The sequence below is a fragment of the Amyelois transitella genome, chromosome 5, assembly GCF_032362555.1.
Source record: "Amyelois transitella isolate CPQ chromosome 5, ilAmyTran1.1, whole genome shotgun sequence".
NCBI lineage: Eukaryota > Metazoa > Arthropoda > Insecta > Lepidoptera > Pyralidae > Amyelois > Amyelois transitella.
Window position 1 is genome coordinate 12,847,518 of NC_083508.1, and position 27,728 is coordinate 12,875,245.

Below are 27,728 nucleotides of genomic sequence, written 5' to 3' on the forward strand. Positions count from 1 at the left end.
TCATGTCTTGATTAAGATATATACTTTATCGACATAGATATTGATTATATTTACAAAGACAAAATGTTTGTATTTCTCGTTTGTGTATTTCCAATTTTCTAATCAGATTTTAAAAGAGTTCAACCGTCTAATTTATCACTCGTACAGGAGTCCGACTGGATCGAAGGCCTGGAGCAGCCTGAGCAGCCGCCGTGCGGCAGCACCCGCGAGTGGGCGTGCCGCGTGTCGCTGGCGGGGCTGGGCGTGTCGCTGGTGGCGCGCGCGCCGGCCGGCGAGCTGGTGCACGCGGTGTTCGCCGGCCTGCGCGTGGACTGCGCGCTCGCCGACCAGCTCGCCGTCTCGCTGGCTGTCAGGCACATGCAGTGGGACAACCAGGTGGGCGTGGACACAGAGCGAGGGCGTGCCGCACCAATAATTACGAGCGGCTTCACACTCGCGTTTGTTGTTGAAATATTTCTTGATCACAGGAGTATCTTCTATCTGCGATGTCTATTCTGGGCATTCGATCATTGAATGCTCTTACACCGACAGAGCTTTTAGTAAAACTTTACATAAAATTGCTTTCATTCCAAACATAAACATGTATGATTTTTGAACTATTTTTTTGACAGTTGCTGGGCACCCCGAGCCCGGTGCTGCTGTACTGCCTGCCGTCGCGCGACAGCGACAGCGTGCCCGCGCTGCACGCGGCGTTGGAGGTGCAGCGCGCGCCGCTCCGCAGATACCGCGCCTTCTACTTCCGCCGCCTCGTGCTGGCGCTGCGGCCGCTCGCCGTGCGCCTGGAGGAGAGGTGAGCCGCTCTATCAGACGCTGGGCGTGCAGCAGATACCGCGCCTTCTACTTCCGCCGCCTCGTGCTGGCGCTGCGGCCGCTCGCCGTGCGCCTGGAGGAGAGGTGAGCCGCTCTATCAGACGCTGGGCGTGCAGCAGATACCGCGCCTTCTACTTCCGCCGCCTCGTGCTGGCGCTGCGGCCGCTCGCCGTGCGCCTGGAGGAGAGGTGAGCCGCTCTATCAGACGCTGGGCGTGCAGCAGATACCGCGCCTTCTACTTCCGCCGCCTCGTGCTGGCGCTGCGGCCGCTCGCCGTGCGCCTGGAGGAGAGGTGAGCCGCTCTATCAGACGCTGGGCGTGCAGCAGATACCGCGCCTTCTACTTCCGCCGCCTCGTGCTGGCGCTGCGGCCGCTCGCCGTGCGCCTGGAGGAGAGGTGAGCCGCTCTATCAGACGCTGGGCGTGCAGCAGATACCGCGCCTTCTACTTCCGCCGCCTCGTGCTGGCGCTGCGGCCGCTCGCCGTGCGCCTGGAGGAGAGGTGAGCCGCTCTATCAGACGCTGGGCGTGCAGCAGATACCGCGCCTTCTACTTCCGCCGCCTCGTGCTGGCGCTGCGGCCGCTCGCCGTGCGCCTGGAGGAGAGGTGAGCCGCTCTATCAGACGCTGGGCGTGCAGCAGATACCGCGCCTTCTACTTCCGCCGCCTCGTGCTGGCGCTGCGGCCGCTCGCCGTGCGCCTGGAGGAGAGGTGAGCCGCTCTATCAGACGCTGGGCGTGCAGCAGATACCGCGCCTTCTACTTCCGCCGCCTCGTGCTGGCGCTGCGGCCGCTCGCCGTGCGCCTGGAGGAGAGGTGAGCCGCTCTATCAGACGCTGGGCGTGCAGCAGATACCGCGCCTTCTACTTCCGCCGCCTCGTGCTGGCGCTGCGGCCGCTCGCCGTGCGCCTGGAGGAGAGGTGAGCCGCTCTATCAGACGCTGGGCGTGCAGCAGATACCGCGCCTTCTACTTCCGCCGCCTCGTGCTGGCGCTGCGGCCGCTCGCCGTGCGCCTGGAGGAGAGGTGAGCCGCTCTATCAGACGCTGGGCGTGCAGCAGATACCGCGCCTTCTACTTCCGCCGCCTCGTGCTGGCGCTGCGGCCGCTCGCCGTGCGCCTGGAGGAGAGGTGAGCCGCTCTATCAGACGCTGGGCGTGCAGCAGATACCGCGCCTTCTACTTCCGCCGCCTCGTGCTGGCGCTGCGGCCGCTCGCCGTGCGCCTGGAGGAGAGGTGAGCCGCTCTATCAGACGCTGGGCGTGCAGCAGATACCGCGCCTTCTACTTCCGCCGCCTCGTGCTGGCGCTGCGGCCGCTCGCCGTGCGCCTGGAGGAGAGGTGAGCCGCTCTATCAGACGCTGGGCGTGCAGCAGATACCGCGCCTTCTACTTCCGCCGCCTCGTGCTGGCGCTGCGGCCGCTCGCCGTGCGCCTGGAGGAGAGGTGAGCCGCTCTATCAGACGCTGGGCGTGCAGCAGATACCGCGCCTTCTACTTCCGCCTTGAACGAGCCGAGAACTAAGAAAAGTCCAGTTGAATCGTATCAACAAAGAAATTTGCCAATCGATTCCTACTTTGAAATTCACACCGTGGACAAAATGCATTTGTATAATTAAAGAATTATTTCGGTTTTTTTGTACAGGTTAATCCTGAAGCTGTGGGAGTGGGCCTGGGACCCCGAAGAGGAGAGTGCGCGCGAGCAACCGGACGAGGCGGACTACGAGACGCGGCGGATGCTGGACGAGCTGACCGCGCTGCACGCCACGCGCTACTACTTCGCGCTGATTCAGATCGTGCCCAGCCAGGTAGGTACCCAGACCGCACCCAAATCTACATGAAGCAAGTTCTTTAGCTCCTCGATGATGATGTGAAAACCAGCATAATCATTAAACTGAAGGCTGTCATCTGATACCTGGTAACAGATGTCCAGAATCAGTATCGAGGCGACGACATCCTGACTGTTTTAAAACAGGATCTTTTTAGGAGAAGCATTACCGGAATAAAAACACCAGCCCCGTATTATTTATTTATTTATTACTTACGTCTTAACTTTCAAGTCAGTGTGAATGTGACATTTAATTTCTTTTTGTTCCGATTGTCAACAGAAACGAAAGGAGGTAGCAGGTTTTTCTATGCTAAAATTCTCCTTTGAGCCCGTACACCATTGTAGTCTTATTCTGTAAAACACGAGCGGTTTTTTTAAATAGAAAAAGAACACTCAGTAGTGTGTCTGTGCGGCTATATTTATTTACATCCGCTAAGAAAGACATCAGCTATTTAAGATTGTTTTTATTCAAATTGGGTATGATGTTCGAAGTGTTACGCTAGTTTGACATTTAGATAAATGAAATTTTGTGTGTTATTTTTATTTATTGTGATTTTTCTAATTATTTTGTGTTCATCTCTCTATTGTATCAACTACAGAAAAGCTAGGATGTCATATATACATACTTCAGTTATACTAGACTAATATCACACACGCCTGTTACTTAATCTGGAAAAAGGTGTAGGCGGGCGAAGCCTTCCTAATAATGTGAACCTTAATTTAAACCACTATGAACTATAATACTGGTTAATAACTGGTTTTACTTAAAGTCCACATTAAGGGGTGACAAAACGCATTACATATTTAAATAAGTGATTTGCTAAAGTCTGCCATATTTTTTTTATATTTGTACCACTAAAAATGTGTGCTTGCAGTGGGATAGTATATATTTAAATTATTATGTTTTAATAAAACTATTTTCGTAAAATCAGCTACAAAAGTGGATAAAATATTTATGAATTAACAACCAGTTATGAACAGAGTAAATAAAAACCATTCTCGTAACTGATCATGAAACATGGTTACAAAAACGACAAGTAAATTCCATTTTAATAACTGGTTGTAAAAAAACCATATTCGAATCTGGTTATCAAATATCAGCTACGTACGTACGTGGATTTAACGGGCGCTCAGTGATCATGCCTCCCCATGAACAGATCCGGCTGTCGATGTGCACGGCCAACAAGCTGGAGGGCTCGCTGAGCGCGCTGAAGCGGCGGCTGGGGCTCACGCTGATCAAGTTCGAGGACGCGGCGGTGGAGCTCGAGCCGTTCGTGCGCGCGCACGTGTTCGACAGCGCCGGCTACCTCGCCAGGCAGCTGCTTATACACTTCAAGGATGTAAGTTATTTCTTTTTTTAAACGTTGTAGATTACCACTTCGATTCTTTCTTAGACACTTAAATCCAATTGTCTTCTCTATTTTATCGTGTACTGACTGTGTAATATGCGTAAGGGCCGCATTAGCGATAGTTGCTGTATATATTTTTTTTTCATTAATGTATTTTAACTTTAAATTCACATTGTTTATTACTGTTAATTATGTATGTGTCCAACAAATGTATTGTGATAGTGAATAAAGCTTTTATCTATCAAAATGTAAATGAACATTCTGTTCCGTCAGTTGGAATTTTGTTTATCATGATGCTCTTAAGCCCATATTGTATTGTTAATAGATAGTCAAAAATCCAATAAGTTTTTTTTTCAAGCGCTTGTTTTGAATCTATTCAGACATGTTCCAAGTGAGACCGGGTAGATCTGTTCTAAGTGGAACCTGTTCAGATTTCGGAAGGAAACTGACGAATGATCTTTATTTGTAGGAACTAAAATGGCAGGCAGCCAAGATCCTGGGATCAGTGGACTTCCTGGGCAACCCGCTGGGTTTCGTGGCGGACGTGTCGGAGGGCGTCTCTGGGCTACTGCTTGAGGGGAATGTGGGAGCTCTGCTGCAGAACGTGACTCATGGTATTTCCAATTCTGCTGCTAAAGTTACAGGTAAGTTTTTTGAAAGTACCTTAATAAGTCCCCGCGTTGTTACTTTCATTGTCTTAGCTTTGACTTTTTGTTGACTATGCCTATTTTTCTTCAGCACCTGCCTTCACAGTCTTAGAATTAAAGAGTGTCCCTTGTTCATTTTCATTTTTATTTGGTATCATAAAGAATATTATCTATTGGTGTTGTGTTTGCAGAATCGCTCGGCGATGGTCTGGAGCGCGTGGTGAGCGACGAGGCGCACGAGGAGACCCGCCGCCGCATCCGCAGCGCGGCGCGCGGCGCGCACCTCGCGGCGGGGCTGCGGGGGCTCGGCCTCGGCATCCTGGGTAGGTCGCGCGCGCTGCTGGGCCGCTGGGGCCCGGGGAGGAGACCCGCCGCAGCATCACTGAAAAATTACATCATACAAAAGTTGGTCAAAAGTACCCAAAACCGCCGAGCTTGCATGAAGAGAGTTATGAATGTGGATGAAGCGAAGGAAGTATGCTAAGATCGTGGCAAGTGGAAAGAGGTAGTCTCTGCCTACCCCTCCGGGATAGAGGCGTGATTTTATGTATGTATGTATTGACGTCATACTCTAGTAAACGTGGTTGATAGCCACAGTAGAAATCTACAAGAATCTATGTATTTTGCCTTATCTTTGTATAATGGTGTGGTTTCACAAATAAATACCTATGTTCTCCTCGCAGGCGGCATGACATCCCTGGTGAAGCACAGCTACGAGGGCGCCACTCAGGAAGGGCTGCCGGGGTTCCTGGCGGGCGTGGGCAAGGGGCTGGTGGGCACCGTCACCAAGCCGGTCATCGGAGTGCTGGACCTGGCCACCGAGACCGCCTCCGCGTTGAGAGACACCAGCAGGAGGTCAGTGTGGACACAGGTGGCTGATACCTTGGGGAAGTGCAGCAGAGCAAGGGGCGTTATATAAAAAAAATTCTAAAGTAATGCCTTGAGTCTTTGTTGCACGGTATTTGTATTGTCAGAGGTAAATTTAAACTAAAAAAATTATCAGGAATAGGGATGTGGACTATTTTTGGGAAAGTGTTTAAAACCATGCATAAGTACCAAATATAAACCAAACTATTTATTATAATTTTTTTATTTCAAGTAATTCCTTTAAAATAATTTATTTAAAATTCCATTTAAAATATCGCGCCAAAACGCGGATACCTGTCAAACGGCCGCTGTGACGTCACGCGTTATAAAATATTGTCGAAGTTGTATGTAATGAATAGTTATTTCGTAGTTGTGTGATAATAATATGAATTCAAAATTTTATAAATATTGTGCGGTGCCGCAGTGTAAAAGTACAACTATTAAAACACCTGAAAAACTGTTTATTCACGTTCCACGTACAAAAACGATGCGAAAAAAGTGGCTTCAATTAGCCCGTCGGGATCCGGCACTTGTATCTACACAAAGTAAAATGTATTTCTGTGAGGATCATTTTGATGTAAGTTTGATAATATTTGTTACATTTACTTGTATTAAAATAATTTTTCTCTTCAAGTTTACAAAGACGAAAACTCGAATTTTTAGGTTAGAAATAATGTAAACAATGTTTTGTTCTTTCATTATAGTTGGCCAATGATATGGAAAAATCATTATAATTTACCTTTTCGAGGTTAAAAATACCTACTATTGCTATAATAATGTATCTTGAGTATATTACTTACATGGATGACTTCACATTTCTAAATTTAACAGAGCAGAAGTTACTATTTGTTGCGAAGAAATTAGCCACCGTAAAGCAATCAATTCTTGGCAAATTTGAACTATCTGCCTTAATATATCCACTTTCCATTATGGGAAAGCCTTTAAAAATTTATTCAAAAAGATAATCGGACGGAACTCACGGTAATAATATGATCCAAATATCAACAAACACCATAATACTTGACAGCGAAAATTCTTGTATTGCAACGCGTGACGTCACGCATTTTGATTGGTGTTCATTGTCACGTGACTTGAGGGTGAAATATTTAATTACATTTTATTAAATAAAAAAAAATAAATAATCCCTTGTTTTTTGAGGAAAATCTTGTGTTTTTTATTATTTTTACTATAGAAACTACCTTTTCGTGGTAAAATTTTATACTTATTTGAGTACAGTCCACATTCCTATTGTTCAATATTGTTTGATCTAGTGGTCATGTAGGAGCAGAGACTCCTCTTGATAGCTTGATGATCTTGATAAGATATAAAACAATATTTTGTTTATTAATAAAGGAACAAAATTGACGTGTGCACACTTGAATTGGTAATGGTGAACTAAATAAAATGAAATTAAGCAGAAAATTCGATATCGTCAATCGCGGTAAATTGTACTTCGAACGTATTCCCGAGGGCGGGATGAGGATGCTGTGGGCACAAGTAAAATGATAAAAATAAAATTTATACCACCTCGTAGATCGGACAAGTGGGTCCCGTCCCGCGTGCGCGAGCCGCGCTGCGCGTGCGGGCCGGGCGGGCTGCTGCCGCGCTACGACGCGCGCGCCGCCGAGGGCGCGGCGCTGCTGTACGCGCTCAACAACAACGACTACTCGGAGCGCTTCCTCGCCTACCGCTGCGTGCGCGACACGCCGCACGACATCCGCGCGCTGCTGTCCAGCGACCACCTGCGCATCATCACGTGCAAGCACGCCGCCGGCGCGCGCCCGCAGGTCGTCATGGAGACCCATCTCAGGTGAGAGAGGCGTCGCTCCGAGCGTTTCCTAATTATTGATGTAAAATGGTCTGAGCAGAAGCTGTAGTGGATTTCCATACTTTTTAAATTGCGACCCTGTATAGCGTTTAGATACCTATTGTCTCGTGAATGCAGATGTCAACTGCCATGTTGTGTATCTGTTGCAGCAACCTGGTGTGGTGCCGCGCGGTGAGCACGGAGGCGGGCCACTACCTGGAGCTGGCCGTGCGCGGCGGCGCGGCGGAGGGCGTGCGGCGGCCGCGCGTGCAGTGCGACAGCGCGGCGCTGGCGGGCTGGGCGGCCACGCGCGCCGCGCTCGCGCGCCAGCTGCTGCTGGAGGCGGCGCACGAGCTGTGAGGCAGCGACAGCGCGGCGCTGGCGGGCTGGGCGGCCACGCGCGCCGCGCTCGCGCGCCAGCTGCTGCTGGAGGCGGCGCACGAGCTGTGAGGCAGCGACAGCGCGGCGCTGGCGGGCTGGGCGGCCACGCGCGCCGCGCTCGCGCGCCAGCTGCTGCTGGAGGCGGCGCACGAGCTGTGAGGCAGCGACAGCGCGGCGCTGGCGGGCTGGGCGGCCACGCGCGCCGCGCTCGCGCGCCAGCTGCTGCTGGAGGCGGCGCACGAGCTGTGAGGCAGCGACAGCGCGGCGCTGGCGGGCTGGGCGGCCACGCGCGCCGCGCTCGCGCGCCAGCTGCTGCTGGAGGCGGCGCACGAGCTGTGAGGCAGCGACAGCCGCCAGCCGAGTAACTAATGTATGCAACCGATCTCCAGTGACTAGTCGAAATTGTCGTCCTCCAAACATTTATCCCAGTTTCGCTACTCTCTACAAAATCGAGGATTGTAGCCCCCTCATTTAGGCGTCTTCCGAGCGCCTACGTAGCGTTGACACACCACCTAACATTGCTGCATAGAATAGAATAGATTTATTTTCAAAATTGGATACAAGATATCACTTATTGACGTCACATCACTTATATCTAATTATAACTACTGCCGCTTCCAAAACGCATGTGTAGAAAAACGGCGGTACAAACTACACTGCAGTATGTGCATCATACAGGAAGGTGCACACCGCGTAGATACGTGCTAGCTAGCCACGAAGCTCGGAATTCGCCCAGTGTGGGGGAGGGGAGCCTTATACGAAGCCACTCCCGCGTGATCTTCGAAACAGAAAAACTTATCCCATATTGAATCACAATTACGCATTCAATTCTACACCTTATTGCGACCAACGTAAAAACGACGAGTTCCTCTCGTTTAGCGTCATTATCAACTGCCATTTTGTTTACAGGTAACAAATAAGGCCTCGAGACTAATTTACACTGAAATCTTAAAAATATAAGGATGATCTATATTCCCAACAACATAACGATATCCCGAACGAAGACAAAGAAACTCGAACGAGACTCAACCAATATGGGAATTGGTTTCAAACAGAAGAAACAAAATGATCAAAATAACGGTCCTTAAATCATTTCTAATAATGTGTTAAAACATTTGGTTGTGTTGAGGTCGACGCGTGAAGATTAGTTTGCCATAAAAATCACAATTATATTATGGGCCAACCATTATTTCCTAAAATATTAATTTATTTGAAATATTGTACATTATTCTCTCTCTCTCACTCTCTCTCTCTCTGTCATGCTGTTTGAGTTATTAGCTGTTTGCATCTCAAACTTCTGTTTTCGCTAAAAGCAGTATTTATTTATTTATTACCACACGCAATGCAATAATAACAAAAGTTATTGTCTGGCGAAATTTATTGTTGTAATTTACTAATATTAAGACCACGACCTCAAGACGACTAGCGATGAATTGACTTACCTTACAGTACTACCACGTTTATAAGTCGCCTTGGCATTTGACGGAGCAGAAAATCGCAATCTATCGCCGAATCAAAACTCAATAAAATAACGACCTTATTACACAAGTACTTTAAACTTAAAATCCAAAAACTAAATATCACCTGCTATCTCTTTCATAATAGAACAGCTGACAGTTCAGTTCGCGGGTTCTGATGGCGCGCTCTGATAGGTTGAACACTTCAAATTTTGTCGCACCGTATCAAAATTAAACTTCTGCGCAGACAACATCGGTGTCACTTATAAAATTGGTAATACTGTGCCCGATTTAAAATAATGTAATTTTTAAACGCATCACTGTTGTAGTCACTCGATTTATACGCTTCCATATCGATGTACGACGGGTTTTCCCGCGTAGTAGATGTAGTTGACTTCATGTGAGTACCTAATATATTAGAAGACTGACAATTAGAAAGACAATCAATATTTAACATTAGTTTTTCCCTATTAAGTACTTCATGTGATTTATGTACTTATAATGCTAAAGTATTTATTTATAATTACAATTAGACTATGTGCAGCGCCCTTTGAAAAAATTGTACCTAATAGGTATATCAAATGTGTAACTCAATACAGTTCAATTTTTTAAATTTAAGTCTTTATGAAATAGTACTTTCAATAGAAATTTTGTAATCATTAACAGGATAGATTTTGAGATTTTTGTACTAATTTCGTTTGAAAAGACTCTCCTTGTTAACGCTCTAATAATGTCTGTATGTACGTTTATGTATATTTGAGCATAACGAGCGATGGTGAAGTGACATGTTAGTGTGCCCGGCGTTGCCTGGGTTTCTTGTGATATCCTGTAATTATGTAGTATTAGTTTGTAGTTGTATGTCGGTTTGTTTGTTGGGTGTGAAGAGTTGGGGCTCGGGAAATGGTGGTGGGGAGAAATGGACACACAAATTTTTTATTTGATTCTTTAAAAAGTTTTGTTCTCATGTTTTCAAAGAATCTTATTAACAATTGTTAAGAGTTCAATTTTGATTACATTAAAAAGGTTGTAAATGTATAAACTTTGGTGTATGTCATATGTTGGTGGATGTCCGCAGATTATATATTTTGATTGTAGTAGGTAGACCTGTGAAATATGAGTAAAATATATATTTTGTATATGTGGCCGGTTGGCGGAGCCCAGGGCTGTGAAGGAAGAATTGGCGAATAAATTATCATGTTCTGTTTAGATTTAATCCATTTGTTACCTCATTAAAACTGTATTATTTGTTCATTTGTCATATTATTCTGCCATTGAAGACAGCTTGTGACAGGTTGTGGTACGTTATTGTGTTTGATAGAATAACCTCAGTCACATTTTATTTATTTCCACTCATAATGTTTCTCTTTTACATGATTTATAACGAACCTGTATGTGATATGCTTTGTGTTACATTTCTAGTTTTTATTTTGATGTAAATCTTCAATTTATTTGTAGATATGTACTATGTCTAACTAATTTGCTATATAATGCGATCACAAACAATATATTATTGACTGTGGCCGCGCCGTCAAAGCCTTAACAAAAGGCTTGTCTCTTACCAAAGTACCATTTGAATGTCTATTTTATTTAAGCTGAACTGTCCTTTTGAAAACGAGGAGCTTATTTATTTATTTATTCTAAGCGTAATCGTTAAGTTGTTCCTTTCGTATTTATTTTAACTTACATTCGCTAAAGCAATAAATGATACTAAAATATACTAGTTGTTTTATTATAAACCCTCAATCTTAAAGAGGAGTGTTATGAGTTTGATTTATTGCAGTTCGTCTGCGTTGTTGTACTTTCCAAATGAATTACCTGAGTTTTCTTTCTATACCTAATGGGTTACAGCGATTATAAATAATACAATGTTATGTGATAACAAAAGATTTTGTATTGGCCTTCTCCAGGTACCGGAATTGGGTCCATTGTCACCGCTTCTATAGCTATTGTCAGTTTTTCAATAAGTTTAACATCCTACCCATGTACCTGCATTGACGCCATCTACCGTCAACCATCGGAAGTCCAATATGAAGTGATTGTTACAGTTTTGTGATAACCGCGCAATCAGAGGCAGATAACGCCGAGAGTGCGGAGTTACGTTTATTGATATTGTTGTTGTAAGGCGTCAAAAGATCGCGTGGTCACTAGTGCTTTAGAGGTCACTACAGTCACCGCGCCACTGACTTGAACAATTCACACGTAAGTACTTTAATTTTTATGTTAATGTAGTTGGTGGCAGGATAAAAATATTTGGAGTTGTCTAAATAACGATTTTTTTATATATATTTTTATATTTGATTATTAATTATTAATTAAAATCAAAGTAGAATTTAACTTCTCGTGGTATCCGACCAGAATCACTTTTTAACTTTAATGTGTACCGTACCTCTGACCTTTATAATTTATCAAATAATACCAAGTATTATTGGCATTTTATTCTATGGACTCGACAATTGTAAATAGTTTCGCTCTTTTGGTTTATGTATAAATAGGAACCTGTTTGAGAAACCAGTTCTCGTAGTCCACTTTATCGCAAGTGTACCTTAAGTAAAAGCAAACAGCTCAAATGAGAGTACTATTGTGGTTTTGTATTGTGGTCGCCGCGACCCCGCTCGTAAGGTGAGAAGCTACGTGAGTTCTTGTAACCTCAATAAAGCTAGCGGTACTTGATTCACAGTTCGCAGATTTAGTTTCTGATCGTTGATTTTAACTTGCTGAAGGTACTTATTTTGAGAACAGGAGTAAAAAAACCTTGTATCCTAATACTTGACATAAAATTGTTGGAAATTATAGTTATTGCACTCTTTAAAATTTTTCAGCATGGCGAGCGTGGACTATTCGCAAGTGCCGATCAAGGAGAAGCCTTTTCACAAGCCGCCATTGACCGAAGTTGCTGATGGTGAGTGTACAGTACACCCCCTCGAAGATATGATTAAGTAATAGTGTAAAAGAATTTGTTTCATTGGCCTTTATCAAAAATTAATCAAACTGAATGTGGTCTAAGAAATATTCAAAACTTTGGACTCTGTCTACCCCCAAAGGGATGTGTATGAAACAAAAATAAAAACAAGAATTAAAACATTTCATCATACAACATTCATTCATATTGAATTATGCTCATCATACATATTGAACAATGCACACAATCGAAACAAAATTTGAGTGTCGTTAATTTTTATTTCTGCACTAGTGCTCTCCCGCGGGCTCACGGCGACCTTCGAGGCGGTGAGCGTGGCCGTGGTGGAGTGCCCCGACCTCACGCGGCCGCCCTTCAACCTCACCACACAAGGTAACATCAAGGCTTTACTGAATACTTACATCATATTGCTTAGCTCTTTATGTATTTTATTACAGTTTACTTATCTCGTCAGTTTTTACCGTAATTCAAGGTTGTCTTTTTATTTTGGTTAGGCTAACTATATATGAAAATTCTTATTCGAGAAGTGCCTATATTTTTAGTTAATAATTTACTTTAAGTATCACAGATATTTAAAATTGTGTTACGAAAATTTTTTATTCGATTTAAGCAAAATTTTGCGTGTGACTACCTACCCAGCTGCATACACTTTTTATTTCTCGTAGTAGGTACCTAGATATTCCCTCAGTTCATATATATTTATATTTAAAACAATTTGTTTACCTACATTATTTTTGAATCCCATTGGAAAAATTTTATCTGTCACACTTGAACTCGTTGCGATTACATAAGTATTACAAAATAAAAATCTCCATAAATTATACAACGTAAATAGATAAATTGGGTAATTACCTACCTACTCCAACTGCTAATATTTACTGTGACGCTATGACAAAGTATCTTTTAATTGCTTTGTTTTATGGCAAACCATCAACTTACTGACTTTGTCAAAGATAGTGAAAAGTTAAAAACATAGTGTAAATAATTATAGCATGAATTCATTGTTTACTAAACAGTGCGTTAATAGGGCAACATTTGTATTTCACATTTGCCTTACATACGGTCTCAAAGGCGCACCCCGGGCTTCTCTCCAGAGGTGAGTAATCTGGATTAACGCCAGTAGAACAAGATACAATGCCATACGCGTTTCTCTTGTTGAAATATGTAATGATGGGGAAAACAAACAGGAACGCATTGACGTCAATAAGTGATAAGAGTTCCTCATTAGTAACTATCTGCGGCATCTCCCTAATCCCCCGTATTTGGTATCCAATTTTGAAAATAATTATGGATGTCGTAAAAGACTACTAGGGGGCAGGCTTATTAATTATTGAGTGGGATTCTTGTTTAAGGCGACGGATTCCAACCTGTCACTACTTGAATCTCATTTTAATTTTATCATTAAGCCAAAAAGCTGAACGTGGCCTATCAGTCTTTTCAAGACTGTTGACTCTGTCTACCCCACAAGGGATATAGACGTGATTATATGTATGTATGTTAAACATGTCTTGATAAATTTTATAGGACATGATTCCAAATAGATGCTGCGTGAAACATTCATTTGAAAAAGTTATATTTGTATGAAAGGTTTATGTGGCGATCCCAAGTTAGTGGAGCTGGGCGGTCCACCGTACCTGGTGCCGCTGGTGCAGCGCGACAAGCTGTACGACCTGGCCGCACTCACGCGGCATCTGCACCGCGATCCCGCGAACTTGGTCGGCGCCGGCGCAGGACCCTGGCCGCACATCGGTGTCAATTGTGAGGTAGGAAAAGTATCTTTAAAATAACCTTTATTATTTACAATTTTATTTTTACTGCCAGTACATAATATTTGCACATATTGGGCAAAGCGATTCGCATATAAATCACATCGTAATCCCTTACGGATTAAACAGAGCCACAAAGAGGATAATTATAATTACTACGAGTGCAGAGCCAGTTATTGCAAGACTCCAAAGTCTTCGATAAACTGCATGGCTTAATGACAGTTAAACGCAGATTAAAATGAAGATTAAGAGATACCAGGTTGTAAACATGAAAGAGGTAAATTGTCAAGAAACCCTTCGTTTTATTATCATATCATATATATTTCTGAAATTAACATTTTGAATTCCAGGGCATCATCGACTTAAGCGTGCGCAACGGCAGCGTGTCTCAGGGCACGCGCATCGTGTCTGTGGAGCCGGTGGGCGCGGCCAAGGGCTCCAGCGGCTACCTGCAGCGCCGGCTGCCCCCCACGGAGACCAGGACGGCGCTGCTCGGGAACTACTTGCTCAGTGAGGGCAGGCCGGGGAAGGTGTCATTAAATTTATTTTAATTTTGACGGCCTCTGTGGCGCAGCGGTAGTACGCTTGTCTGTGACACCGGTGGTCCCGGGTTCGAATCCCGGCCAGGGCATGATGAGAAAAGAACTTTTCTGATTGGCCTGGGTCTTGAATGTTTATCTATATAAGTATTTATTATAAAATAAATTATCGTTGAGTAAGTATGTCGTAACGCAAGTCTCGAACTTACTTCGAGGCTAACTCAATCTGTGCAATTTGTCCCGTATATATATATATAAAAAATATTAGGTACCTGCTGTTACCCGCGACTTTGAAAACATAAAATCTGTTCATAAAAACCATACCGACCAAACCAAACCAACCAACCAGCGGTTTCACTGTAAAAGCATAACGGGCAGACATACTACTCTGTCAAGAAAGTAGCAGGAAAAGATCAATAATACACAAACTGTTTGTTATTCATCCAAATTTATTTTATCACCTTCAAAATATGCTCCTTTAGAAACGATACACTTACGCCAACGAATAATCCAATCATCAAAACATTTTTTAAACGCTGTTTCCGGAATTTAGGTCAGTTCTCGCCGCGAATTCTCTTTTATGTCTTCTACCGATTGAAAACGGGTGCCACGAAGTGGTAATTTGAGTTTAGGAAAAAGAAAAAAGTCGGCTGGAGCCATATCTAGTGAATATGGTGGTTGCTCGATGGTATTTGTTGAGTGTTTGGTTAAAAATTCGTTCACAATGAGGGCCTTGTGCGAAGGTGCATTATCATGGTGCAAAATCCAAGAATTTTCTTTCCACAAATCTGGCCTTTTTCGTCAGATTTGCTCTCTTAAACGCCGCATAACACTCAAATAATATTCCTTATTTACCGTTTGACCTTCCGGCAAGAATTCCGAGTGCACAACACCGCGATAGTCAAAGAAAACAGTCAACATGACTTTGACTTTTGAACGACTTTGGCGTGGTTTTTTCGGTTTCGGTTCAGTTGGAAGGCGCCACTCCGAAGCTTGTTGACTAGTTTGCATGTCAAACTCGTAAACCCACGTCTCGTCACCAGTAACAATGCGTTTCATGAATGTTGGGTCGGAATTGACTCGTTCTAGCATGTCCTCAGCGACTCTCATGCGATTGAGTTTTTGAAAAAAATTCAGGTCTTTTGGGACTAGCCGAGCGGCAACATGTTTCATACCCAAATTATTAGTTAAAATGGTACGGATCGACTCGTGAGATACAGAAAGTTCGGTGGCTATCTCTCTCAAAGTTGAATGAGGATTTTCAGTCACTATTTCCTTCACTTTTGCGATGTTAACTTCAGTTGCAGACCTTGATGGCCTACCAGAGCGAGGCAAATCTTCCATCACATCTCGACCGCTTTTGAACGCTTTGTACCACTCATAAGCACGAGTTTTTGATAAAGTCGATTCACCGTAAGCTTTCTGTAACATTTTCAGTGACTCCGAACACGATATTCCATTGGCAATGCAAAATTTAAGACAAACTCTTTGTTCGATGTTTTTATCCATTATGAAATTAGCAATACACACTAGATATGATATAACTAAAAATAGCACTGTATTTAATGTAAACAACAGATGCAACTCAAACTCCGCGCCAAAATGGAAAACAGTTGTGCCAATCTAACAACAACAAAAAAAACAAAAATTTGAATTTGGAACCATAAATAAATAATCCATTCCCGATACTTTTCTGACTGAATGTAAATGAATGATATTTATAATTAGAAATGGAATGAAATACACCCGTCTAGGTCTTTGTCACCAAATAGATTAAAATTATATTTTAGATAGCTTACTTTCTAAAAATATTCTTATAGCTTTGTTGTTACTCTTTATCTTATTAATTAACTTACTTCATGAAATGTTCAATCAGGTCCTGAAAGTGGTCGCCAAGAAGCGTATAGGCGAGTCCAACTTCATCACGGCCATCCGGGAGACACTCAAAAATCACTACGGAGATAAAGTTGTTGGTACGTTGGCTATTTGTTCCCTTGTTTATACTTTCAGGGCTGTGGCCTTTGGTCCGGAGCGAAGGACCAAAAATATCGAGGTACTTACTACGAAGTTATAATAAACGAGCTCAACCGCCACCAAACGGAAGATCTTCCGCCAGCCTAAAAGCTTAGGCCTAACCCTAGCGATTACACCTATGTTATTCCTGGGGAACTGCGGATGTGACCTGAAATCCTCGTAAATTTTGATAGCGCGATTTAGAATACTCGATGTGATTAACTGATCACTTGTGGCATACATGTGTCGACATATCTGTAACAAATGATTCTGTTTCTGTGTCGCAGGTCTCGGCGGCACGTTCCTTCTCCGCGAGGGCCGGGTCAAGTACCACGTGATGCCGGATTTCTCCACCACGGCGCTGTGCAGCGACGCCGACGTGGACGGCTGGCTACACTACTTCGAGATGAAGGCTCCGCTGGTGCAGCTGGGAACGCTGGTCACCGGAGACCTGGTGAGTAAGCATGATCTTCTCCATCAAACCGACTAGTTGTATTGTTTTAAGATGACGGCTCCCTGGTGCAGCGGGGCGCGCTGGTCACCGAAGACGTAGGGAGTAGGCAAGATTCTCCACCAAGCAGACTAGACCGCTGGCTGCATTACTTGGACAAGACATATGACGATGAGATGAAACTTTTCTGCCACTTATCTTTATCTGCAGGCGTCGGTTAGTCATCTGTTTTTGGCGGGAAAGTCTGAATGTCTGCTCTGTGCAGTGATTTTATTCTCCTCTGCGGACTAATGACATTGACTTACAGACCTATGCAATGCATACCTGTGTAAATATGAAATTAGTGGTTATGATTTGTAGATCAAGCAATCGGTTCAAAAAGTGTGTTCAAACACAATGAAAAACTGGTCAAACCCTTCAATATCTTTCAGGATCTGGACCTGCGCGTGCAGCACTTCCACGGCTGGAGCGAGCACGGCGACGGCGGGCACTACCACCACGACACCACGCCCGCGTCCGCGCACTACGAGGGGTACTTCACGCTGGCCGGCAGCGTGCTCAGGATAGATCCCCCCGCTGACACCCACGGACTTGGTCGGGATTAGGAACAGTTGGGAAACTATTAGGATATTTTTTTTTATTTATACATACATGAAATCGTACCTTTTTCTCGGAGGAGTAGGCAGGGACTACATCTCTCCACAATCCTTGCATACTTCGTTCGCTTCTTCCTCATACATAGTCTTTTCATGCAAGCTCGTCGTGCAGATTTCGTCGGTCGGGTACGTTCGTCTAGGCTTATCCACTCCTTCGTTCTCATTTACACACCCCTTGTATATTTTTAATAATTTTGGCTATTGAATGAAAATTTTCTAAAACTGTTTGTAATATCGACAGTGTGCCGTGGACAGATCTCCGCTATTAACCGCGACCTTTGTTGTAGTCAGTAAAATATCATTCGAAATAAAAAGCCAAGCTCAAATAGGCTAGTTAAACGTAAATACAATAGAAAAATAACTATCTAGTCTCCTAATTAGAGTTACATTCATCTTAAACAATTATGTAGTATTATAATTCTGAAATAGAAATAAAACAGCAATAATAAAAAGGCCAACTTTCGTGATATTACCGATTTATTCAAAAATCGAGATACAATGTTTCAATGGATAATACATTTAATCGTAATTTACAAAAAATATGGCTCCTATATACACTTGGTGTTCTAGTATAAAAGTTAAATTGTAAGGGCTCATTTAGAGAGACGCAAGTAAATATGTTAATACGTAATATTATTAAAGTGAAAAAAAAAACGCGGTACATCTTAGCATTACGTTACGGGAAATATATCAGGACATCTATAACAAATCTTTGTTTGTTTGTTTGTACCACCAAAACGGGTTTAAGATGTAAAAAATAACATATTACTTTACAAACATGTACCTATGAAATTACGCATGTAAAGCGTAATGAGCCTTTCTTTCTACACGAGCCCTTATATTTGAAATATTCTGCTTATGACATTTGTAACACTCGCGCTGTCACTGTCTAATTCCATACAATTAGACAGTAACAACACGATTAAATCGATTTCAGGATTTTACTGTATCGATACGAAGATCCCCGACAAATATATTGTTATTGTTATCAACATTTTGTTTTATTTCTTTAATTTCTAAATTTAAAAATTTCAAAGAGATTGTAAAAATATTGAATTTGAAAGTTTCTTTACAATGGCTATTACTGGTAAGTTTTATCAATACTGGAACGATGCATACTAAAGCGCATATCAAAATTTGACTATAACTATATACATATTATTATATTTTAAAAATAATATTGGAAGGCGAACCAAATATTTTAAGGTACGATTCGATAAGGCCAGTCGAAAAGTGGATTTAAATGTACAACTTCTAACAATACATATTTTTTGCCTGGGAACCAATCTTGATGCCTGATCTGATTCTCTTCAGAGAGGTTAGTGCGAGTTTTACTCGATCAAACGCGAATTTGTATGTGATTTAATCAGCGCCAAGTGGTAACGCAATGGCACTAATGCAACTCCATACAAACTCTGCGTTTACTGTCTCGACGCGTTTGACCGAGTAAAACTCACACTAACTCCTCTGATCCCTGCATTGAATAGACAAGGAATAAAACTTAGTTCATGTAATTTTTGCAAACACAACGTTTTTTTTTTCATTATTTTTAATTCTAATTTATACACTCACCGGGACTTTTGTATTACTAATAACGACAAAGACTCGCCTGAACTCTTCGACACCCACCGTACAGTCCACCGTATGTTTAATGCTAAACAATGTACACTAACCTAACGTTCTACGAAAATATGTTGTAAGAGACCCACCGACTTGACGCACAACCGCAACATATGCTCCGAAAGAGAGAGAAAATAAGACACATTCACCTGTCAAATTTGGCAAGAGCCCAGCCGACTAGGTGGCTGTCATAAAAAAAATTACAAATACGTAAGAACTTTACATATATTTAAACGAATGTAGCAACAGTAATTTCGCGATAAAACAAACACCCCTGTTGACAATTGGGATTATTTTTCCCATTTATCCTTAGTGGCGACAACAGGGAATGGACGAAGTTAAAGTAAAGTTCGGTTCTTAGCGACAGAGGCGACACGGCCCCCGATGCGATTACCACAGGTCGCGCGACACCATAATGATTTCTTTAACGCTCCATATAAATTAACACTGAGCAGAGGGTGGCCCGGTCGCTAAGAACCGAATGCTACCTTTAGTTGTCGTTAAGAATCGCCGCTGTCACGTCGTCGGTGGGAACTCGTATATAGCACAGCCGCAGGATCGCTAGCACTTACTACGTTAAACATAAAACACAAATTTGTTCGGACAAATTATATACAATTTCGTTTTTTAATTTAGTTAGGGAAAGGACAACTGTGTACGATGAACTGAAATACTCGTAATGATTGAAAACTTGAATGAAAAATATACATACTATTACAGAAATAGAAGTTATGGAAGGTTTGCGGTTTAAAATCAACATGTAGTACAAAATCCGAATACAAGAGTATTGGGCAAATTTACTTACCCGTATTCGGTTTTTACGTCACGGAGCAGCAAACCAAAGGCATTTATTTCGTTTAAAAACCATAGATAATAACTTTTTCTCTTTTTTTTTAGTTTTATCATATATTTTTTTCAATTTTTATAACAATTCAACAATGGAAAAATATCAGACTTCATTTACCTCTACTAATTACAACTACCCGCGCCAATTTAAACAAGTCAAGCACATATTAAAGCACATTGTGTCAGACAATCCCATATCAATTAAAATTTTGTCTATTACCGAATTAAAAAAAAAATATTTTTTAAATCAGGATGATTCATCTACAGTCTATAGACTTACAGTCTAAAAGATACGAAATAATCGATAACAATTGAAGCTCATACAAAATAATAGCTTTATAAAATGAATATTTACACAATGTTTTGCAGTTTGACATCAAACAAACTACGAACTATGTACGTGGCGGCGTTCTGTGCGCAGCTATAAATAAACTACATCTTTTACGATAGTATTTGAAAACATATATCGGCATTTGTTCTCCGGCTCACACATCCACATGTCACTTTCAAAACGTAAGTGGTAGAAAACATAAAAAAAATCGAAATCAGCCAATAATTTTCTCAGATGCATAGCTTCACTTATAGCTGGGTACGACAATACGAGCCCTTGGATTCCGAAGTCCTGGACGTCCTCAGGGTCCCTGCTCCGCGCGGTGAGCCGTGTCTCAGGAGCGGAACACCCTGACGGCGCGGACCACATACTGCCTGCAAGGGGGAAGTTGAAACGTCAATGAATTGTAGGAACATCACTGCATCCTTAGGCCTCTCCACACTGGGTGTTTTTAGGGCGACGCTGCGTAGTCGCTATCAAGACAGTGTGGAGAGAATAACTTGTCATGTGGTTACTTTTTAAATAAATCAGATGTTATCCAGACATAGTGTTAATAATCAATTATTATAACTAGCGGCAGTACGCTTGACTGTGACATCGGAGGTCCTGTGCTCGAACCCCGGCCAGGGCATAATGAGAAAAGAACTTTCTCTGATTGTCCTGAGTCTTGGATGTTTATCTATACACGTATTTATTACAAAATACAGTATCGTTGAGTTAGTATCTCGTAACACAAGTCTCGAACTCACTTCGAGGCTAACTCAACCAGTGCAATTAGTCCCGTATATATATATACTAGAGGCCGCCCGCGACTTCGTCCGCATGGAAACCCTATCAATCCTGCGGGAACTCTGGGATAAAAAGTAGCCTATGTGTTATTCTGGGTCTTCAGCTACCTACATACCAAATTTTATGGTAATCGGTTCAGTAGTTTTTGCGTGAAAGAGTAACAAACATCCATACAAACTTTCGCCTTTATAATAGTAGTAGGATATATATATTTATGAACGGACCTGCAGATGGGGCACTCGGCCAGCTGCCGCGAGCAGGCGGTGCAGGCGGCCATGTGCCCGCACTCCAGCAGCACGCACTCCAGCGGCGCCGCCATGCAGATCTTGCAGCACTCCTCCAGCGGCAAGCTGTCTACGTCTGGAATCATATACTGTTTTATTAGAATAGAATATAGATTTATTTTCAGAATTGGATACAAGGTATCTATACTTATTGACGTCGCATCAATTAAATCTAATTATAACTACTACCGCTACCAAAGCGCGTGTGTAGAAGAAGCGGCGGAACATACTACACTGCAGCATTTTTATCAGACGTCATTTTACAAATATAGATCTCTTAAATTTAAATCGTGGACGAATGCACATTGTCTACATTATATAACATGAAATTGATAAAAATACTTGTAAAAAATAACTCTTAAACAGATGGTAAACTTTACTGCAGTGATTATATACATATACAATAAATATAATCACGTCTATATCAGACATGTAGACAGAGCAGTCTTGGAACGACTGAAAGGCCACGTTCAACTACGGCTTAATGATGGAATTGAGATTCAAATAGTGATACAAATAGTGTAAAGAAACACAAGCTTTAACACAGGTATATTTCTGTCCAAATCTTACCAATAGTGAAGAACTACCTCTTGAGGAAACCTACACATTGCGATCGACAAGGAACTTCTTCATAGGATTCGCATGTCATACGGAAGTCATTTGTAGAAACCTTAACTAAATCTAGGATTATGGTCATGGACTGGTGCACCTTGAGCTCTTTAAAGATGACCAGTTCCAACCAGTTCTAAAACCAGGATTACTCTGATCCCAGAGGTGAGCACCCAACCAACTCTAATGCCAGGTGGATTACACTGAGTGTGTGCTGTAAACAGCTCGAGCTCTCTAAAGATGAGCAATTCCAACCAGGTCTAATGCCAAAATTATTTTGACCCCAGATGTGAGCACCCAACCAACTCAAATGTCAGGTGGATTACACTGAGTGAGTGTGTGCTGTAAACAGCTCGAGCTCTCTAAAGATGAGCAATTCCAACCAGGTCTAATGCCAAAATTATTTTGACCACAGAGGTGAGCACCCAAATTCAAAATTTTTATTCATTATTATAGGATACTTCATATCACTTAATAATTGTCAAAACGTATGGTTTAACAACATTGGTTGACGTCAAATAAATTACTTAAAACTAAGTTTACTGCCGCTTCCAAGGCGTCAGTGCAGAAGAAGCGGTAACAAACTGCACTGCAGCATTTTCTTAACCAAGTGTAACACCACGAGGATTGCATTAACTGACTCAGAGCTGTAAGAAGTGGCACGGACCGTCCCGGTGCCGCATGTGGTGGCGGTAGAGCGTGCGCGCGCGCTGCAGCAGCTCGGCGCGCTCCAGGCAGCCGCGGAACTCCACGCGGTTCCGGCTCAGCAGCTCCTTCAGCTGCTTCACGTTCAGCTCCTCCAGCTGCTGCTCCGACGCGAGGCTCTCCAGCGTGATCTGCTTCGGGACACCTGGAATTGGAATGGACTTATTTGTTACAGCAGTAATTATATCCAAATAGCTGAAGTAGGTACGTCTAATTCTATCATAGAAGAGCTGGTTGGTATGTATTAGTAGCACTGTATAGGTATTGATGGTTGATTTTAGATGTCGCCATGAGCATTTAAAAAAACGTCGTTGCTGTTTTTAGGGTCTGGAGGCCAGTGCATTCATTAGCTTTCTTTTTAACAAACTTATGTATGGTACATAAAGGAAGAAAAAATACAGTGTAATGGTAAATTAAACCACAGACCAGTTAATACTATAGGAAGATTGATTTATTAAGATAAATCATCAGCTCATATACTAAGGTAAATTGCGATAAGCTGAGTATGTACCATGTGTTCTACATGCAACAATATTGTTTATTGGTATATCACGTAGGTATCGCTGGTAGGTATATCATATATCACGTAGGTACCCTGCTATCGCAATATGCATCTTGAACTAAGACTAAATAGAAAGTATGACGCATCTTACTAGAGCTGTGCCCTATGACAGGTTCATCCTGCAGACTGCCGCTGTCGGCCGCGTCGTCCGCCGCGGGCCGCAGCTCCAGCTCGCTGGCGGCGCGCCGCGCGCCCGACACGCTCATGGAGACGCTCAGCTCGTTCTCCGCTATTAACACGTCAGAGTCTGAAATGAAATTCATGGTGTAAGATGCCCGTTTGTTACTGCTGTTCGGTGATGGGTTATTGGTGATTAGACGTCTATTTTAAACAGATTACTTACAAATTATAAGTAATCTGTTTAAAATAGACGTCTAATCTTATACATATTGGTAATTTTTCTAGAATTTGTTCTGGTTGCGCAATCTTCGAAGAGCAGCCTGGAATAAGCTTAAATCATGATCCAGAAGTCGCAATGTCAGATAATTTCAAACACGCTATACGCAGATAAAGTTAAATGACTAAGATTATCCAGCCGTCAGTGTTTTTCTATACAATAGTAAGAACGATAACAGCACCTTTAACCGAGTAGTGAGTTGATAAAGTTATAGCGGGAGCGATGATTCGGCTCGACCGCCACCAAAGGGAAGATCTTCCGCCCGGCTATATGTTATGCCTGGAGAACCGCGGCTCCGACGATGTTGTGTCGGAGGTTGTATACATAGCTCCAATCCGCGAAATCTTTGCTTGCGCGATTTAGGTTATTCGCTGTTTTTGACTGATAGCATCGCATAATTAAATTTCTTATTCTTGTAAATTGTGGCGTATAGATTTCGCCACAAATACACATACCGTCGGGCAGCGGGTCGGCGGGGCGCGCCACGAACTCCCAGCCGAGGTCCTCCACCTCGAAGCAGTCGTCGGTGTCGCGGCGCCCCGCCGGCGGCGCGCTGTCGCCGGACGCGCTGCGCGACATCGCCGGCACCGGCACTGTGATGTCTTCCTCGCCGCCTGTCAGTGTTCAAACTTGTCATAGGTTAAAGTATTTGAAACTGCTACGAGAAGCTTCGCAATAAATAATGTCAATATTGAGAAATTCTATTCACAATATGGAACTGCTTCGAGAAGCTTTGCAATAAATCATATCAATATGTAGAATTTCTATTCATAAAACAATAAACGGTTATCGGAAGGTGTTCAGGATGAAAGGTTTGATGAAATGTATATTAGTACCCTAGAATAAGGAGTAAAACAAAACTAAATGGGGAACTAGAGTTTTTGTAGGGAGCTAAGAAAGGGCCATTAGAGAAATTGTAACTTAACTATGGTTTTAGCATCAGTAATGTACATATTTGTTGCAACAGTCATAATATATATATTATGATAGATATGTACATGCATAGCGAGAGAGGTGCGCTGTTTTCACACTATAATCTCCTTAACAGCGCACTTCCCTCGTGATTCAGATTGTATAACCAAAAATTATCATGGTACATAGAATCATAGAAGGTTTATGGTGGGAGGATGGAGTTGGTATGTCTGGAGTATTACCGGGTCTGGTGGTGAACCGCTCCCTGGCGGGGGGCGCACCATTATTGCCATTGCTCGCGTTGTGGGCGGCGGGCGACGGGTGCGAATGGGACGAGTTGTAGCAGTTGCCTGGAATATGACAAATAAATGAATAAAATAAATATATACGGGACAAATTACACAGATTGAGTTAGCCTCGATGTAAGTTCGAGACTTGTGTTACGAGATACTTACCTCAACGATATTATATTTTATAATAAATACTTATATAGATAAACATCAAAGACCCAGGCCAATCAGAGAAAGTTAATTTCTCATCATGGCCAGGATTGAACCCGGGACCTTCGGTGTCGCAGACAAGAGTACTGCCGCTGCGCCACAGAGGCCTTAAATAATGCTTTATTTTTAGCTACTGGACTTTTCCTAGCTTAATTACTTGGAATTCAAGAAATAAAAGTGATCTGTGCAACTGCTTAAGGATATTGTTAAACTCTTTGCTATATATCAACGATACGCTAAGAAGTTTTTGAGTGTACTCATAAAGATTACTGACAGAAATTTTTAAATAACTTAAGACTACTTTCTTCATTTATTGATAGAATACATTTTTCCATGTTACATTATTTGACAATTTGTTTGGCACTGGCATAGTGCGACAATTAGGCTAGCAACAAATGACTAAACTAGCTTCGAACACTATGCGTTACAATACATACTAGAAGGAGGTGGCGGGGCGGGCGTGGCTGTGCGCAGGTCGAAGGCGTTGTTGATCAGCACGTTGATGTTGTTGGTGAACCCCTTCAGCGTGCTGAACGGGGAGGCGCCGGCGCGCGAGCCGCGGCGGCGGTACGCGGCGCTGTTCACGTGCGCCACGCAGAGGCTCACCAACTCTTCTTTTTCTGTGATTGAAAATGAATAGCATTAGGGATTTGTTAAAGACAGGAATGTAAAAGATTGGAGGCTTTTGCCGACTGGCAAGCAGACTTCATGTAATATATGTGCAAGAAACAAATTATAAAAATAGTAATGAAAATAATATTATTTATTATGTGAAGTGTGAAAATAAATGAAATGAAATAGTATGACAGATGTACCAATGACTTGTTATTAGTAACGAAAATGCTTTTGATTGCTTCAAGCAAGGAAAAACATTGTGAGGAAAACAGCACATTCGGGTATTTCTATTTGTAACCATTATCCAATATGCGGAGGTCAGATGAGAGTTGCTCAGCTCAAAACCTGCCTGACTGCCTCACTTAATCCATGATTGTGGTTGAATTTTAGTTTTTAAAAATGCCTACAAAACTAAAAAGCTTTCATAAATATTTTCAAGTTCCTATCATCAGATCTAGACTTTGATTTTACTCACTGCTGGGCAGACCCAGGGTCTCTAGGAAGGGCATTATTGTGATGTATAAGAGAGTGTGCAGGGATCATGGCAAGTGGAAAGATGAAGTCTCTACCTACCTCCCTGGGAAAGGCATCATTGTATGTAATATGTATGACAATATGTGAGCAGGTTGATGATGATGTATGTCATAGATGATGATGATTATTATAAGTTATTCAATTAGTGTTCTATTGATATGTCATTTAGGTATAGAAATTGAGGTGATGTAACACTTGATAATGTTCTAGGGCAATTATTTATATATACCTTAAAATATGTAGGTATTGTTCATTCATGCTTTCGACAATTTTTAATGGATTCCTAAAAATAAATTCATTACTTCACCATAACAGAAGATAAATAATAATCCATGAAATCAATACATCTAATAAATCTCAAGAACAAAAAAAAATGTACCTTGGATATTTTTTAAATACTTAGTGAAATATCTTAGTTTGAAATAAACCATAAGAAGAGAATTATTATTTAACTTTGCCAAGATTGTTGTAAATATACATAAATATAATTTGCTTGTCCTTGGTTGGGTTGGGCAATGAATACCTATACTTGAGATGATTTGCATATATCTATTTATGTTACTTAACAAGGTTGTAAACAAGATTTACAAATTTTTATGTAAGTTCTCTCAGTCATATTTCCAATTGTATCCTCAGCTGTCCAAGTGCCTAGTGACTGTTAGGCGAGACCTCACTGTGCTAGCGATAGGAACTGCATCCAAGTAACATGTCTTTTTAATATTTTACACATAAAATTTGTGGGCTCATTGCTTAAATAAGAAGTACCACCCTTATCTTAATAAAAGTTCAGATGTCTCATAACACAAGTATTTCAATGACATTGTAATCATATCAAAATCAGTTTGCAATTTGGAAGTTGTTGGTACTTATGCTTTGTTCTAGAAGATATTACACCTTATCAGTCATTGGAATGCAATGAAATGATAACGTACCGACGCAGCCCCTCGTGGAAACATTCTGGCGATGTAGGAAGCATTGTAGGTCGCGCACTTTCAGGTGGGCTATTGTTTGGCGAGACAGGGGCCTAGTGGAGAGTACCCGGCAAGGGGCGCACATGGCGCCGCCGCCGCGCCTCAAGCAGCCGCTGCAGTAGTAGCGTTCGCATTCACAACAAGCCCGCTTCCGCCTAAACACACTAAACTGAACTGCACAACTTTCGCAAGGCATTTTACTGTAGGCTCCTCGCCGTAATAACATCGAGCATATTCGACGCGGCACTTCTCGCCAACCCCACGCGTCACGATCGCATTGTCAGTCTATAAACTGCCTGCCACGAGTTTTGATAGCATTACTTTTACTTTTTGTAGTACATTTATATTTTTACACTAAAATTATTTACGCAAAAAAATCAAAACATGTATTTTAATTTGACACTTTGATGTGACATGGAAAAAGTCAATCATTAAACGTCAAAGTCTAAGAACGTCAATCAAAATGTCATTATTTTTTGAGGCACAGGAATTCCTTTGAATAGGTTTCAGAATTTTACTTATGTACTGAATACCTGTAAATGATAATTGCATGAAATACGACCTAGAATTCACGCA

At 42.3% G+C, this 27,728-nt stretch overlaps 3 protein-coding genes across 3 annotated transcripts in view; 2 read left to right on the forward strand and 1 right to left on the reverse strand.

Moving 5' to 3' along the window:
- Positions 1–10,852, forward strand: part of LOC106142374 (intermembrane lipid transfer protein Vps13D) — a 74,216-nt gene extending 63,364 nt beyond the window's left edge. Inside the window, 10 exon segments of the mRNA XM_060954928.1 lie at positions 148–375; positions 612–790; positions 2,445–2,607; positions 3,785–3,967; positions 4,446–4,620; positions 4,815–4,946; positions 5,307–5,478; positions 7,025–7,300; positions 7,468–8,048; positions 8,588–10,852. Of these exon segments, the coding sequence (XP_060810911.1) occupies positions 148–375; positions 612–790; positions 2,445–2,607; positions 3,785–3,967; positions 4,446–4,620; positions 4,815–4,946; positions 5,307–5,478; positions 7,025–7,300; positions 7,468–7,657 (1,698 nt within the window). The 3' untranslated portion in view covers positions 7,658–8,048; positions 8,588–10,852.
- Positions 10,853–11,179: 327 nt separating this feature from the next.
- Positions 11,180–18,171, forward strand: LOC106142376 (ester hydrolase C11orf54 homolog). The gene is made up of 8 exons (XM_013344114.2): positions 11,180–11,334; positions 11,955–12,034; positions 12,326–12,424; positions 13,640–13,815; positions 14,169–14,348; positions 16,234–16,330; positions 16,658–16,824; positions 17,253–18,171. The coding sequence occupies exons 2-8, from the start codon at positions 11,956–11,958 to the stop codon at positions 17,424–17,426; spliced, it is 972 nt and encodes a 323-aa protein (XP_013199568.2). The 5' UTR covers positions 11,180–11,334; position 11,955; the 3' UTR covers positions 17,427–18,171.
- On the reverse strand, positions 17,926–27,561 carry LOC106142375 (E3 ubiquitin-protein ligase RNF34). Its single transcript, XM_060954927.1, has 8 exons — positions 27,114–27,561; positions 25,470–25,652; positions 24,775–24,882; positions 24,076–24,234; positions 23,315–23,470; positions 22,624–22,806; positions 21,288–21,423; positions 17,926–20,648 (listed from the first exon to the last, which is right to left on the reverse strand). Exons 1-8 carry the CDS (start codon positions 27,376–27,378, stop codon positions 20,609–20,611), a joined length of 1,230 nt encoding a protein of 409 aa, XP_060810910.1. The 5' UTR covers positions 27,379–27,561; the 3' UTR covers positions 17,926–20,608.
- Between the last annotated feature and the right edge of the window lie 167 nt (positions 27,562–27,728).

Excerpts from the sequence above, each read along its gene's own strand:
- LOC106142376 (XM_013344114.2), top strand. The coding sequence starts at position 11,956 with ATGGCGAGCGTGGACTATTCGCAAGTGCCGATCAAGGAGAAGCCTTTT. Across the intron at positions 12,035-12,325 it reads ATTGACCGAAGTTGCTGATG|TGCTCTCCCGCGGGCTCACG; the intron begins GTGAGTGTACAG and ends TTTCTGCACTAG. Across the intron at positions 14,349-16,233 it reads GTGAGGGCAGGCCGGGGAAG|GTCCTGAAAGTGGTCGCCAA; the intron begins GTGTCATTAAAT and ends ATGTTCAATCAG.
- LOC106142375 (XM_060954927.1), bottom strand. The coding sequence starts at position 27,378 with ATGTTATTACGGCGAGGAGCCTACAGTAAAATGCCTTGCGAAAGTTGT. Across the intron at positions 25,653-27,113 it reads TTCCACGAGGGGCTGCGTCG|AAAAAGAAGAGTTGGTGAGC; the intron begins GTACGTTATCAT and ends TTTCAATCACAG. Across the intron at positions 24,235-24,774 it reads GCGGTTCACCACCAGACCCG|GCGGCGAGGAAGACATCACA; the intron begins GTAATACTCCAG and ends GAACACTGACAG.